Source organism: Hemicordylus capensis, chromosome 2 (genome assembly GCF_027244095.1).
Source record: "Hemicordylus capensis ecotype Gifberg chromosome 2, rHemCap1.1.pri, whole genome shotgun sequence".
Lineage (NCBI taxonomy): Eukaryota > Metazoa > Chordata > Lepidosauria > Squamata > Cordylidae > Hemicordylus > Hemicordylus capensis.
In genome coordinates this window covers 253281383-253297699 of record NC_069658.1, presented here as the reverse complement: position 1 = coordinate 253297699, position 16317 = coordinate 253281383, and the positions used below count along the sequence as shown (strand labels likewise).

At 45.2% G+C, this 16317-nt stretch overlaps 1 protein-coding gene across 2 annotated transcripts in view; it reads left to right on the top strand.

Moving 5' to 3' along the window:
• SLC44A4 (solute carrier family 44 member 4) overlaps positions 1-16317 on the top strand; it is a 65067-nt gene that overhangs the window by 26447 nt on the left and 22303 nt on the right. The window contains exons 3-10 of one of the 2 annotated variants that reach the window (XM_053295542.1): positions 1353-1388; positions 3840-3918; positions 7138-7234; positions 8685-8816; positions 12371-12431; positions 12799-12904; positions 13824-13907; positions 15761-15873. In XM_053295542.1, coding sequence (XP_053151517.1) covers positions 1353-1388; positions 3840-3918; positions 7138-7234; positions 8685-8816; positions 12371-12431; positions 12799-12904; positions 13824-13907; positions 15761-15873 — 708 coding nt within the window. Of the gene's footprint in view, positions 1-1314; positions 1389-3839; positions 3919-7137; positions 7235-8684; positions 8817-12370; positions 12432-12798; positions 12905-13823; positions 13908-15760; positions 15874-16317 lie in introns of both variants that reach the window. The other variant, XM_053295541.1, reaches the window with a different exon arrangement.

Below are 16317 nucleotides of genomic sequence, written 5' to 3'. Positions count from 1 at the left end.
GGATGTGAAATAAAGAGCTAACTAGAGTCAAGTGTGTTTCTATACTGGGATCGAAGAGGGGCTGCAAATCCTGGTTTTCTAAGGTCGCATTCACATGTTATGTTCAACACTGATATGAGTCCTTTTCAGACATTATGTTGAACACTCATACCAGCATGCACTAGTACCCTCATACAGTTATTAACATGCTATGTTGAATGCAGGTACAACAGTACACTATCTGCTCTATGCATTTGAAGGGCCTGTATCTAGGTTCACTTTTAATATGAACACAGATACAGTCATTCACACAAACACGTATGTGTGTACAGACTTCTGAATGCAGGTACAGCAATCTGAATAGGATTAAGATTTGTACTCTGCATTTGAGGGAGCCTCTGCTCAGGTTTGCTTTCGAAATGAATGTGTGTATGCTCATTCTCACGTCCATGCTCATTCTCATGTGCATGAACAAACACTTAACAGACACCTGTATTCATGTACAGCTTACTGTCTGAATAGGAGGGGTGGGGAGTAGGGAGGCCCATGAGCACTGAACTGCCAGAGCCGAAACCTGTCCCGCAGCTGTGCCCACAGATACCCAGTGGTGAAGAAAGTGTACTTTGGGCATGTTCAGGGGACATTTTTCTTTTATAGTTTCTTCAGAGCTGAGCCCTGACTGAAATCTAAAGCACTCTGGCCATGGTAAAGGTTTGGGGTTAAATCTGAACCAAAATGACCAGGGGGCTAGAACACCTCCCTAACAAGACTACAACATATCAGGCTTTTAGTTCAGAAAAAATGGTGAATAAGGGGAGAGATTATAGAGGTTTATAAAACTATGCAGGGTGTAGAGAGTGGACAGATATATTTCTCTCCCCCTCTCACAACACTAGAACCAGGGGTCATCACATGAAACTGATTGCTAGGAAATTTAAGATTGACATGAAGAAGCAATTTTTCCACATAGCACTTAATTAAGCTATGCAATTCTTTGCTAGAGAATGATAGCCACCAGTTTGGATGGCTTTGAAAAGGGATTAGACAGATTAGTGGAGGACAAGTCAATCAATAGCCACTAGGCTTCTTGACTATAGGCTACCTCCAGGTTCCGAGTGGAAAAATGCCTCTGAATATCGGTTGCAGGGGAGCAGCATCAGGGGTATGTTTCATCTCCTGTTTGTGGGCTTCCCAGAGGCACTTGGTGAGCCACTGTAGGACACAGGATGTTGGACTAGATAGGCTTCGGGCCTGATCCACTAAATCTGCTCTTGTGTTGTGTTCAGGTCCTTTTCTTTGTGCATGTGTGTTGATCCTACTCTCCCCCTTTTCCAGGAGCTGCACTGATATTATTTGTTGTGTCCTCTTCACAGTCTTCATTGCAGGCTACATTGTGCTGGGACTAGTGGGTAAGTAGTGCTAAAAGCTACATGACTTAAGCGATTGATTGATTAAGTGCCATCAAGCCGGTGTTGACTCTTAGCGACCACATAGATAGATTCTCTCCAGGATGATCTGTCTTCAACTTGGCCTTTAAGGTAGTGGCTTATTCATTGCTGTCGTAATCAAGTCCATCCACCTTGCTGCTGGTCGTCCTCTTCTTCTCTTTCCTTCAACTTTCCCCAGCATTATGGACTTCTCAAGGGAGTTGGGTCTTCGCATTATGTAAACCTGGAGTTCAGCCTTGAATGCTTATAGTTTTTGTTGAAGAAAGCAGCCATTTGTGTGGTGGGGGAGAACGATGAAAATCAGGACTGCATCATGTGGAAAGGAGATGTATCAACATGTGCCACAGACAGTCCAGTTAAAATCAATCCCCTCAGCTATCATCTGCCTTAGGAGGGAGGCAGATACTGAAGAGATACCTCTTCAGAGACAAGAATGATGACGGTGGAATCCAGTGTGGAGTACTGTGTTGCCAAGCAGACACTGATTAACTGGAAGTTAAAGCAAAATACTGCAGTTCCGCAGCTGGTCAGCCAAATTCTGCCAGCCATGTATGACAATGAATTTGCATAAATGATATTGTTTGCTTCCTTAACTGAGGGTTGAAGAGTGTAAATTCCATTTGGCCTTGACAAAATCTTGTTGAAATACTATGGTTTGTACTATGTCGGTTGTGCTATTTTAATTGCGAAATGGTGTAAAGAGTAGGATCTAGAAGTCTTTAACAACTATTAAAAAAGAAAAGCTTCCTCAACCATGAGGTCTAGCTGTGTGTTTACCCTCATCCTCTGAGCTCTGACAAGAGACATGATAGAAGTCTATAAAATCATTTTAGGGTGTGGAGAAAGCTGAGCGACATTTTTCTCCCTCTCACATAACCATGGGTCATCCCATGAAACTGATTGCCAAGAAATGTAGGACCAACAAAAGGAAGTCCTTTTTCACACAACACATAATTAACCTATGGACTTCTCTGCCACAAGGTGGCAGCCTGGATGGCTTTAAGAGGACAGGTCTATCAATGGCTGCTAGTCTGAGGGCTATAGGTCACCTCTAGCCTCAGAGGCAAGATGTCTCTAAATACCAGTTGCAGGGGAGCAGCAGCAAGAGAGAGGGCATGTCCTCAGCTCTTGCCTGTGGTCTTCCCAGAGGCATCTGGTGGGCCACTGACTGAAACAGGATGCTGGACTAGATGGGCCTTGGGCCTGATCTAGCAGGGCTTTTATGTTCTTATGTAGAATGACACTCTTCAGGGGTGTATCTGTGACTGCGTGGATGTGTTCTAAGGATGTGGGCCACTGAGGTTGTTTCATCTGTTGCCTCCCATCCACCTGCCACCTCCACAGCAGTCCCACTACTAAGCCTATAGCCCCTGCAAGAGGTGGGGTAACAAGTGAGCAGGGCAGCAGTGCCAGCCTGGACCAGTGTAAAAAGAACAGGCAAAAAACTAAAAATGGGGCTTATTCCAGATCCCAAATAAGGCCACTAGGAATTATGTCATATCCTTGTAGTCTTTCATTTTATAGGTTCTGCAAGAATTTATTCCACTTCTTTTCTCCGCCCGCCCCCTGCCCCACAGGCTGCCTCCAGTGCCACTGTTTATTTATTTATTGTTCAATTTTTATACTGCCTTTCATAATGCATCTCAAGGCAGTTTACAAAAGTTAAATGTGAGTGTGCTGAACATAAGCTTACTTAGACATCTTTTAATAACTTAATTTTCTTAATTTTAGTATGGAAATCATTAAAATACATTATCTTTTTTTAATGTACAAGTTCAACTTAATCTCAGCTGCATAAATCTCAGTCACGATGTCCTCTGCAGATGGGCCGCAGAGGTCATAGTGATATGTCTTGGGAATGTGCAGCCAATATGTAAGCTGATGCCACTATGCCCCTGGAACTCTTCTATAACCCGATATCTGTAACTCACTTAAAACTTGGGTACAGATCTGGGGCTATTTGAAGCCAGTAGGTTAGAATAAGCCAAGATGGGTGGGTTTGGACTACACAACCAAATTTAGTTTATTTGAACCTAGACAGGAAGCAGGCCCTTGCATGGGCATGGGAGTGGGGAGCATATTTCCCCAAGGCTCAGGGATGCCATGCGAACCCTGGCTCTAACAGCTTTCATGTGAGCTCTGAACCAGCCCATCATTTCCTCCTCCTTTGTTTTTACAACAACCCTGTAAAGTAGGGTGGGCAGAGACAGCAACTGGCCCAGGGCCAGCAAGTCTATTGGCTGAGTGGGAATTTGTACCTGGGCCTTCCAAGCCCATTAGCCTGACAGACTAACCATTATACATGATGGCTATAGTGGATAAAGAAAAACCTTCAGTAATATGTAAAATGCACAGGATTTTCATCTGTAAAATGCTCACTTTCATTTCTCTCTCTCTCTCCTAATTTTCAAGCTTGGCTGTATGGTGACCCTCGGCAGGTTATTTACCCTAGGAATTCAACTGGATCCTACTGTGGAATCGGCGAAAACCGGTGGGTTACAAGATGCATGGATATGAAGGGGAATCAATGGAAGTGGGTCATAGGGAAGCAGTTTAATAAGCACAAAAGGCTGGAATCCATAGCAAGAAGTGCAGCTAGGAAGATGGTCTGGCAGCCTTACATCTTGCTTCCTTCCTCCTGACTTTTCTCATCTCCTTTATTGCTTTTCCTTCCATTTTGGGTGAAGCCAACTGCTTTTTAACATCTATATGAAAGGGGATTTAGTGCTGGGTGTTATCAGTATGCTGATGACACCCAAACCTATTTCTCCTTGTCATCAGCATTAAGAAATGACATTAGCCCCTTAAATGCCTGCCTACAGGCAGTAATGGGCTGGATAAGGGAGAATATATTGAAGCTGAATCCAAGAAAGATGGAGGTGCTCATTGTGAGGGTTGTAATCTGCAAGACAGGATAGAACTTCCTGTTCTGGATGAGGTTACACTCCTAGCTTGGGAGTGCTCTTGGACCTGGGTCTCACCCTGGTGCCTTGGGCTGAGGCTGTGGCCAGGGACACTTTTTACCAGATGCTATTGATCCAACAACTCTGCCCGTTCCTTGAGGAGAATGACCTGAAAACAGTGGTGCACTAGCTGGTAACCTCCAGGTAAGGTTGGATTACTGCAATGTGCTCTGTGTAGGGCTGCCTTTTTACATAGTTCAGAAACTTCAGTTGTTCAGAAGGCAGCAGCCAGATCTCTTGGTCTCTGGGGTATCCTGGAGAGACCACATTATGCCTGTTCTTAAACAGTTGCACTGGCTGCTGATATGTTTCCAGATAAAGTACTGGTTATTACCTTTAAAGCCTTGAATAGCATAGGTCCGGGATACCTGAGAGAGCGCCTTTCTTTACAAGATCCCCACTGCTCATTTAGATCATCAGGAGGGGTCCCTCTTTGGGTGCCACTGGTTCATCTGATGGCGACCAAGGATAGGGTCTTCTCTGTTGTTGGCCCTAGGTTGTGGAACATGCTCTCCATGGATATAAGAGAATTGTCTTCCCTGGATGCCTTCAAGAGAGCCTTAAAGACCCATGTTTTTAGCCTGGCTTTAAGTGATATTTAGTTTTAGTTACAATTTTAATCTGCTTTTAATTGGTTTATGGTTTTAATTGTATATTTCTGACTTTAGTGTAAACCGCCCTGAGCCTTTTTAGGAAGGGTGGTATTCAAGGGTGTAGCTATAATTGAGCAGATGGGTTCAAAGAACCCGGGTCCCCAGCTCCAGAGGGCCCCCCAGCTCCACCCCTTCCTATTCTCTTCATTATCTCCTTCACTCTGTGGAGTCGCCGTGGAGAGGGGTGAACACAGGTCTCCTCTCCCCTAGCTACGCCCCTGCGGTAAATCGAATGAATGAAAGTTTTTTCTTTACTGTTCTTAAAGTACAGCATAGGTTTCCAACACATTTTTTCAGGTTTTTTAATACAATCGGAAGTTTATCAATACAATATATATAGTGTAAAATCCTTTTTCCTCTTCTCTTATAGTTGTGTCTTCTGTTTGAAATTATTGCTTAACTCTTATATAAAAGTTTTACTATGGTTGCTCTGGACTCTACCACTGTAGAGAGTGGGGAAGGTTAAGCCACATTTCACCCTGCAATCTAAATTCTTCAGTCCCCAAATGGTTGCAGCATAGTCAAATGTTAAATGCCTCCATACCAGTTATGGCTTTACTGTGATGTGTAGTCTGGCCCTGAGAATCCCAGCTTTTTTTATGGCTACAAACCAACACTTGTGTGTGTTGAAGCACTGCCTGCTGGCATCTCAGAGCCCAGATAGTTAGAGGCCGAGGAAAGAGCTCAGTTTCCCTGCACAGTTGTTTACTTCTCTCCGTGATCAGCACAACCAAAAACAGGTGACACAAAGCATGTGGAATTCTTCAAAATAAGAGCAATAGTGCATAATTCTGCATGAAAAACGTTGATCGCTCCTGTGCATTTTTTTAAAAAGCACACAGCCTGGCTATAGCATGACCAGCCGTAAAGGACAGAACAGATGTGCCTTTTTGTAAAAGAGGGAATTTTTAGCAGATGCAGCTTCTTGTATCCTTGCATGAAAAGCTACTCCCTGCGCAAATACCCCCTTCTGAGGAGCCTTTCTGCCCTGTGCATCTAATTACCCTAGCCCAGGGCGGCACAACTTCAATCCTTTGGATGTTGTTGGACTACAGCGCCCATCATCCCTAGTCACAATGGCCAATAGGGCAGGGCCGGCCTGTCCACTAGGCAGACCTAGGCGGTCGCTGAGAGCACTGCAACTCCCTGGGTGGAAGTCAAGTGGGCCAGGCCTGCCTTCTAACTAGTCTCTGGCTTGATTTCCTCCTCCTTCCCTACTTGGCATGCTCTGTCCCTGCCTCATACTGCTCTGTTACTGCTTCTCCTGCTCAGACGGGAGCCTGCACCCTGGTTTCTCAAGTGCTGAGACACAAAACAGGAAGTGGTGCACATGACAGTTGGTGTGGCTGTGGTTGGGCATGGTTGGTCACAGAGGGGAAATTTTAGGGAGACAGAGTTTGGCTGACCCTGAGGATCACAAGGCCTTCACAGCTGAGGGGAAGGAGGCGGCAGCAATAGAAGAAGGGAGGACAGGTGCCAGGTGGGCTTAGAGCTCCTCAACTCCTTTCCCTCTTCCCACCATACCCTCAAACCACTGCAAGCTAGTCATTTGCTGGTCATCCACATGGGCTGGTCATTTGACCCAGTGAATGAGCAGCCTGTACAGCTCAAGTTTGAAGCTGGGGCTTTACCTGTGTTTTCACCCTGTTGAGTTTCTGCCTAGCATGAAACTGCTAGATTCCTGTATTGGATTTGTACCCTTCGCTTCCTGCAAGGAGTTCAGGATGTTGTACGTGGTCTCCCCACTTCACCTTTATTTCATCCTTGCAACTATAATATGGAAGACGCTGAGAAAGTGACTGATGTAAGGCCACCTAATCAGCTTTATGACTGAGTGGGAATTTGAATCCAGGTCCTTCTGGTCCTAAGCTTGACATCCTAACGGCTACACATTGCTGGCTCCCTAAAGGCACAGGGATAGTCAGTTAAAAACACACACACACAAAGCAATGTGACAATCTGAACTTGCTATCAGTATCTCTTCTGCAAGCATTTAGCCTCAAAGCCGCATGGCATCTGATCTGATTGAAATGCCACAGCCCTCCCCTACTCCCTTTCTGTTCCTTCCTATGACTTTAATTATCTTTTCTGCAGCAACAAGCCTTTTCTCTTCTATTTCAACATTTTAAAATGCATCCCGAAAGATCCCATATCAATTGCCATGGACGGACTGCAGTGTCCTACTACACAGGTAGGGGAAGACGTGTGGGAGTGGGGTTGGGGCAGGGGAGCCATGCACTTGCTTGGGTTGTTTGGGACAGGAGATGGGTGCTGGGAGCCAGGATACCTGGGTTCTCTGGGAACTGGGGTTGCCGCCACTTTTGCTTCTGGCCCTGTGCTCTTGAAGAAACCTTTTCTTTGTTGTGAATTCAGTGGCACACCTAGGGATTTCTGGAACCCGGACCTAAAGGGGTTTGGACCCCCCCCCCCGCTTTAGGGAAAGCTGGAAACTTTTTTAAAAAACCTGTACTTCATGGTGCACTAACCCCGGGGGCCTCCAGCTGTCCTGGGGGGCACAGTGCAAGTGTCGCAAGTCAGTAACATCACAAGCTTGCAATGCTCATGACTCTTGGGAGTGGCTCACCTGTGCTAAGGCTTCTAGCAGGCCTGGACAAGCCCACTAGCCCAGTAGGGCTAGTGGCTTAGCTGCTGCTGCTGCCACAGAGGAGGCCTGCTCGACTCTCACTCCCACCCAGGGGTGGCAGGGGGCTTCAGGGAGCCCCACTCCCAGTGCTGAGGAGGACCGGACTTTGTCCTGGAAGTCCAGTACAAAGAGCGCCACTGTGCACATTTGCCACACTTGTCTGGATGTCAGCCATTGTCTTCCAATAGAAGCCCACAAAATTGTCCATGTACCATGTTTACCCGTATAGAAGGTGACTCTGAACTTAAGATGGTGCCTTGAGATAGAGGTTAAAAACCTGCATTTACCCCAAAGAAAGGGGGCTCTGAATGAAAGATGATCAACCTATATTTCCCGGGAAAGAACTGGGGGGAAACTTCAACTTGGATTCAGTGAACACAGTAGCAAGGAATTGAAAGAATAGTTCCATGTCCCAAAGGGGCTCGCAGTCCAAAAAGAAATGGAGTATCCAGCAGCAGCTCCTGGGAGGGAGCGCTGGGCTGAATGGGGACTGTTGCTCTTTCCCCTGCTAACTACAAGAGAGCTACCACTTCAAATGGTGTGTCTTTACTCAGCCAGGGGTTCTCAGACTTGGGTCTCCGGAGGTTGTTGGACTAAAACTCCCGTCATCCCCAGACACAATGCCCCAAACACCAGAACCCCTGCTGTAAGGCTTAGATTTTAGATTTATTACAGTCATCGGCAAGCACAAAAACAAACAGTTGCTGTAAGGTAAATGCCGTCTTTTTCTCTGTCTCCCAGTTGTTTTATCTGCACAGTGAGGAAAGCTTTACTTACTGCATTTCTGTATGTCATGTGGCTGTCAAAGGCACAGGAGCAGGGCTTGTAAAAACAAACAAAACATTGGCAATCCTAGTTGCAAGAACAGGCAAAAAACAAAATGGGGCTCATTCCAGATCCCAGCTAAGGCCACTAGGGATCTGTCACATCCTTGAAGTCAATCATTTTATAAGTTTTGCAAGAACTTATTCTACACACTTCTTTTCTCTCTCTCCAGCTTTGTGTCTCATCCTGCCCTGAAGCTTTCTGGACTCTGCATCCAAAAGCCTTCGCTCCTGGTGCAAAACCTTCCGAAGAGTGGAAGCAGAAATGGTGCCAGTCTAGTATTAACCTTACCACTACCAGCCTGGTAAGTTAGTAACTGTTTGCCCTGAGCGTGCCATGTGCTGACGCCGGGCCTGCAAGCCTGGGATGGGACAACAAGAGTGTAGCCTGGCTTTTGCAGGCTTGTCTCCAGCACCTCTCCCTTGGGGAATTAAGGGCTGAACCAAAAATCACCCAGGTAATTGTCGGAAGCTGTTCCTGAGAGTTCTGAAGTTAGATTTCCATGTGCAAGTAATCCTTTACTGAAAGAGACCCCTAAGCCAGGGGCTTCTCAGACTTGGGTCACCAGATGTTGTTGGACTACAACTCCCGTCATTCCCAGCCACAATGGCCATGACTGGGGATGATGGGAGTTGCCGTCCATCATCCTCAGGGGACCCAAGTTTGAGCTTGCCTAAACAGGCGTGCAGGCAGATGTTCTGTAACTATGTGGAACTGCCCAAACCCAGACAGAAGTGGTTTAATATTACACCAATAGAAAAGTAAATTGTATTATAAACCATATAATTCAGGGTTGCACAACTTTGGTCCTCCAGCAGTTGGACTACAACTCACATCATCCTTGACTGTTGGCCACTCTAGCTGAGGATGATGGGAGTTGTAGTCCAACAGCTGGAGGACCAAAGTTGTGCAGCTCTGATATAATTAGTAGGCCCGTACAATGCTTCAGCCGAAGCTGAATACTTTGCATTGCCCCTCATATGCTGGTAACTTCTAGACTGGACTACTGCAATGTGCTCTATGTCAGGCTGACTTTGTATGTAGTCTGGAAACTGTAGTTGGTACAGAATGTGGCGGCCAGGTTGCTTTCTGGGTCATCTCAGAGAGACCATATTACTCCTGTATTGAAAGAGCTACACTGACTGCCAATTAGTTTCCAGGCAAAATACAAGATGCTGGTTATTGCCTATAAAGCCCTAAACAGCGTAGGTGCTGGGTAGTTAAGAGAACGTCTTCTTCGCCATGAGCCCCATCGCCCATTGGGATCATCTGGAGAGGTTTGTCTACAGTTGCCACCAGCTCATCTGATGGCAACTCAGGGATGGGCCTTCTCTGTTGCTGCCCCTGGGCTTTGGTTTGCACTCCCTGTTGAAATAAGAGCCTCCCCATCTCTGGCAACTTTTAAAAAGGCACTGAAGACACACCAGGTTTTTAATTAGATTTCTAGTTTTAATACTCTTAATGTTGAGTAATGATTTTAATGTTTTAATAATTTTTAATTGTTTAGTTTGTATTGTTTTTGTTCTACATCACCCAGAGATACAGGTTTTAGGCGGTATATAAATATATTAAATAGATAAACTTATTCAATAGTACTATTTGGGTTGCTCTAAAGGATGACTAAATGTCAATAGAATTTCCTTTAGTACACTTAGTTAGGTTGTCAGCCAGCATCCCTAACTAATCAGGCAACAAATCCCTTTTAATAAAAATACTCATTAAGAACTGAATGTGGCAGGCCTCATCTTAGAAGAGAGATTCCCACCCACCCTTTTCACTCTTGGAGAATAAATGATACCTTTTCCAAGATGACGTCTGATGCATTGTGTACAAGCACCACTGAAAAATGGAAGCAGTTGCTCCTTTCTTCAAAGCTATTGTTAGCTATATGCAAATATATTCAGACTGAATAGATCTGTTATAATGTTTTAACCAGACTAAGGTTTATAACATGTGGGAGAACTATGCATACAATAGTATGAAAAAAACTCTACTTGTGGTAGGTGTTTAATTTTTACATAAACTTGAAAAAACCACATTTTAAAAAAATCAATGTGCAAATGCCCACCAGTTGATTCTTAAGACTAAGAACCCAGCAATCTACTCTCAGGCAGGAATAATAAATATCATGTACCCAGAATACTTGTTCTCTCTCAAGCCAGGAAAATCTACCATGTCCATCTGGATTGGAGCAAATAACTGCTGTTATTTGGAAAGAAAGAAAATCCTGCCAAGGGATAGCCCTTCCGCTGCTGTTGCCTTTCCTCACCCAGGAAACTTTTCACACGGGGCTTTTGAAGCCCCTTAATTCGCATGTCCTCCGGAATGGAGGGGGTGCGTTCACATATCAGCTAGATTTACCCCGAAGTCCCTACGAGTTATCAGGCAGCAGTTCACATACAGTTTGGGTTTTTCACTGCGCGTTGGGGTGTTGTTCGGTTTATATCTGGGGTAAAAAAAATCTACTATTTGTGGCAGTTTTTTGGAACACCTTCGAAGTTCGAGTTCGCAGTAAAGTCTCCCCATAAACTCTCAGTAAATCCTGCTGAGCGTAACAGTCCCTGGTGGTGCACATAGTTGGTTTACTCCTCTTTACCCAGCTGGGGAATTTCTTACCAATCAACTGTATAGAGTTGTACTGATAAAGAGCCTGTCTTCTAGTAGTGAGCATGAATTCTCCCCTTTGCTAAGCAGAGGTTGCCTTGGTCTGCATTTGGATGTGTGACCACATGATGAGCACTGTCTGCTTCATAATATTCCCCTTAGAGCAGGAATCGGCAACCTTTTCTGTTGAACTACAACTCGCATACTTCCCAGCCATAATTTATTGTGGCTGAGGATGATGGGAGTTGTAGTTCAACAGCCAGAGAGCCAAAGTTGCCTACCCCTGTCTTCAAGGAAAAGCTGTAGCTCAGTGGTGGAACACCAGTTTGGCATGCAGAAGGTCCCAGGTTCAATCCCTAGTGCTTCCAGGTAGGGCTGGGAAGGTCTTCTGCCTAAAACCTTGGAGTGCCACTGCCAGTCAGTGTAGACCAGATGTTGTTGGACTTCAACTCTCATAATCCCCAACCAAAGGCCACTGGGGCTGGGGATTATGGGAGTTGAAGTCCAATAACATCTGGGGATCCAATGTTGAGAATCCCTGGTGTAGACAATGCTGAGCTAGATGGACCAATGGTATGACTCGGTATAAGGCAGCTTTGTATGTACCTACATGGCTTTCTTGATATTTGTGGGTAAGAGGATTGGAGGATGGTTTTTTTTTTTTTTGGTTTTTTTTAAGAGAGCTGAAGACACATGAAAGGGTCTTCAGATATCTCTGGATGGGCCCACCCACAGTATGAATATAAATCCAATTCAAGTGGACCTTGTTAAATGCAGTCCCAATAATTGCGGTTTCGCATATCCACAGTTGGGCAGTGGAGACCCGACTTTGGTATATGCTGTTTAAAAGGGTTAAAAAGCACATATCCACAGTTCCTAGGTGGCAGGAAATTACCTCCGTATGGTGGCATTTCTGGCCACCATTTTGCTGAGCAGAGCTATTTTGTGGCTCTTTCTTTCTTGAAGGAAAATAATGATTCCCCCCATGACTTTTCATGGAAAATCGGCAAAACCTGATGTTTGGGGGGGCATTGCTGGACAACTAGAGACCTGAAGACCTGTATAGCACTTTATTTCTCTGATTTATGCTTTTTAAAGCCTTTCTTTAGCCACCAGGAACCTAACCCTCTGATTCCCATTGCCTCAATGTGTCATCATCCGTGGTTCCGTTATCTGCAGTTGTAGCTGAGAACGGAACCCCCGTGGATAATGAGGTCCACCTGTATATAATGCACTCATTTGTTTTGTTCCCAGACTGTGTCGGAAATTCTCAATCAACAACTTTGCCCTCATTTCACTATTCCCTCCATACCAGGTAAGTGCTGACATTTTGCAGAACAGGGTCATCAGGATTGCCAGTTCTAGATCATACAAGGGCTCCTCTGCCTTGTATAGAAGGGAGAATTCTTCCCCTTCTACTTCTCCTGTCACTTCAGCACTGCAAAAGGAGAGGCCATACCTAGCATACTTTGCCCTTCTATACAACTCCAAAAGGTATATGAGCGCTCTCTGCATTGCTAGGCATTGTGACAAATGGTAAATTGCTAGGGCAAGAGAAGAGCCCTTCTACAACCAAGGTGACTGGATTCTATGGGAAGCAGAATATGAGGATAGAGTGACAGTGTTGAAGTCAAGCCTCTGGGCTTCAGACTTGGTCCTAACCTGCCTCTCTTTCTTTTTAGTCTTCAGCCGTTGCTTCCCCTCTCTCAACTTCTCTCAGGCAGGGGATTTTCAGTTGAATGGTATGAACTCATCTACTACCTTGGATACTATCAAGTCCAGTGCAGAGTAAGTCCTCTATTTTCTGAGGTGCTAAATCTGTGTCTGGGCAGTACAACCCACCTGCAAATGGCGGTGCCACAGACATGGCAACATGTCTGAACATACTATATACCTGTGTTTTATTATTTCACATTAATATCCTGCCCTTTCTCCAAAGAGCAGCATCTATGATTCTTCCTCTCTACTTCTGTCTTCATGATAATCTTGTGAGGTAGGTCAGGCTGAGAGCAAATGACTGGTCTAGTTACCGAGTGAACCCCTTGGCTGAGCCGGAAAGGAGCTGAAGCCAGGTCTTCCCAACACCTTAACCCCGGGTGCACCACTTCATCCTTGCAGCTGTTGCTGGACTACAACTCCCATCATTCCCAACCACAGTGACCCAGATGGATGATAGGAGTTACAGTCCAACAGCTGGAGAGCTGAAGGTGTGCACGGCTGCTCTAACTATTACATCACACTGGTTCTCGGTTGTGTGGGGTACTGGCTGCAGAAGGAAAAGGAGGTTCAAATCCCCATTTTAGTTGTGGCACTGAAGGGTCTGTAGATGACCCTGATCAAATATGAGTTTAATCTTGTATCACATTTTATCAACAATATAAGTATCTTTTTTCCTACTGGCAGACAGCTTTTCTTTTGCACATCTTGTGGGGTTTGAGGTTTGTTTTTGTATTTTGACATATTTGTATGTCAAACATATTTGTTTGTTTTTTAAACACATTTGTTTAAAAGGAAGTTAAACTGGCAGGCCTCCACCACACTGCTGGGTTCCTTGGATGTGCTGGAGCTATTAAAAACCTCTGTCTTGGACAGCCACTTGGATCTTCTTGCTGGCTTTTCCCACTCCTCACTCCTCAATTTGGCAGTGGCTTGTAGTCTCTACTTGTGGGCCCCCCTCTAATGGCCCGGTTTTGGTCACTCCTGGCAGGCAGCTCATGAAGGTCCTTGATGCCAAGAACATTGGGATGAAGATCTTTGAGGATTTCACGCGGACATGGTACTGGATCTTGATGTGAGTGGTTATAGTGGTTGGGAAGCCAACATTGTGGAGAGGGAGAATAGTGCTTTGTAGATTCATATGTGAGTTCCCAAGCTTGGGCTCCCAGATCTTGTTGGACGACAACTCGCATTATCCCAGCCTTTGGCTGTTATGGCTGGGTATGATAGGAGTTGTACTCCAGTAATATTTGGGGACCCAAGGTTAGAAACCCCTGGATTAGCATATCAATCAAGGATGACTCTTAAGATTAATGCCATACTGCTACTATGTATATATGCTTCAGTGAAAGGTTCTCTCAAGTTGTTGTTTACTACTACTACTACAGATTTTCCCAGTCCCCAAAGGGCTCACAGTCTAAGAAAATACACAAGCAAGGCACCAGCAATGGCTACAGAAGGGATTCTGTGCTGGGGTTGAATTGGGCCAGTTCCTCTGCCTCTGCTAAAAGAAAAATGTTGCTTTGAAAGGTGCCTCTTTGCTTAGTTAGCAGGGGACCAATGGTCTGGGCAGAACTGTGTATATGCCTGTACACATGTCGTTTTATTGTGCAAGTATGGGGCATGACCTTTGGCTTGGAATTCAGTGCCCTGGGCTTTCATTTAAAAATAACCTTAGGCTCTCTCTGTTACTACTGTTTACAGATCATTTTTCAGCTAAAGTTCTCAGAGCAGTTTACGTTAAAATTAAAATAAAAGAGATGGTTTCCTGTCCCCAAAGGGTTCACAACCTAAAAAGGAAAACAAGGTAGGCACCAGCAGCCATCACTGGAGTTGGATATGGGCAGTTTCTCTCCCCCTGCTAAAGATAAGAGAACTGCCGCTTTCAAAGGTGCCTCTTTGCTTAGTTAGCAGGGGACTAATGGTATGGGCAGAGTGGGCCACTGTGCGAAACAGGATGCTGGACTAGATGGGCCTTGGGCCTGATCCAGCAGGGCTGTGCCTAGGTTCTTATGTTCAGAGCTGTGTATATGCCTGTACACATGTAGTTTTATTCTGCAAGTATGGGGCATGACCTTTGGCTTGGAATTCAGTGCCCTGGGCTTTCATTTAAAAACCTGGTTTCTAACCCCTATGAATGTAAAGACACCCTTAACATGTAGATGGTGAAATCTCAGGAGCTGGGAGAGGCTGAGTGGCACTATCAGTGGTCGTGCTTGAGGGCCATTGTTGTGTTTGTAGGGGGTGCTGTGTGCAAGCACTGGCTCCTGTGGTGGTGTATGCCTTCCATAGTCTTGTCACAACAACTTGGTGGACTAGGTCAGGCTGAGAGATTGATCCCTGCGAACTGAGCAAAGAGGCACTTTTGAAAGTGATAATTCTCTTATCTTTAGCAGGGGGAGAGAAGCTGTCCATATCCAACTCCAGTGACAGCTGCTGGTGTCTACCTTGTGTTCCTTTTTAGATTGTGAACTCTTTGGGGACAGGACACTGTCTTATTTATTTTAATTTTAATGTAAACTGCTTTGAGAACTTGTTGAAAAATGATATGTAAACAGTAGTAACAGAGAGAGCCTTAGGTTACCCAGAGAGCTTCATCACTGGATGGGAATTTAAAACCAGAGCGCTCCAGCTTAAGTTGAACATCTTATCCTTATGCTGTGCTGGATCTTTAAACAAAGTATAGGCCTCTGGCATGGAGAAAGGTGGGATGCACCACAGTATTCTCTGGACCTTGTCCTTCTGTGCAGGTCATGGGGGGCATATTTGAGGGGTATACTCGTGGGTCAAATGGGCCGTAACCCAGAATTTGGCTTTTAAAAAGCCAATCTGCAGGAGCAGAGATGGGCATGAGGGATTGGTTTGGCTGAGTATGTATGCATTTGTAGCAGTGATTAGATTTCCCCACCCCCTTTTGTCATCCTCAAGAGTACTGCTGATCTCCATGGTGGTGAGCCTACTATTCCTGCTGCTCTTGCGATTTTTTGCTGGGGTTCTGGTGTGGATTCTCATTGTAGGAGTGCTGGCTGTCACTGCATATGGTGAGTGACTGTGAAGAACTGGAGTGCTGGGCTGAAATAATTGTTGGGTGACCATGAAATATACTGCAGGATTGGGTCCTACCCAATCACTATGATGTGATTACCTAAAATTCTCTCCTAGAGCTAACATAGCTCATCTTGTTCCTCTTGCTTGGAGAATTTCAAAGTTTCCCTGCAGATTACACCTACATCGGGGCAGGCAGATGAGAAACTGGGATCTATAGGCAGATCTCTGGGTGATGTACAGTAGATCAGCAAGGTTTTGACTCTTGTTTTAACAATAGAAAGTAAACTTGCAAGTTTAAAAAAAACCTGCCATGGCTGGCTATGTGCTAGTCACGTATATATCGGTGTTCCTCACAGGTAAAACACTGCTATTAATGGCCGTCAGACCATATTTTGTGTAGCTCTGCTGGCAAGTTCTAGAGTTTTGTGTTCACATTT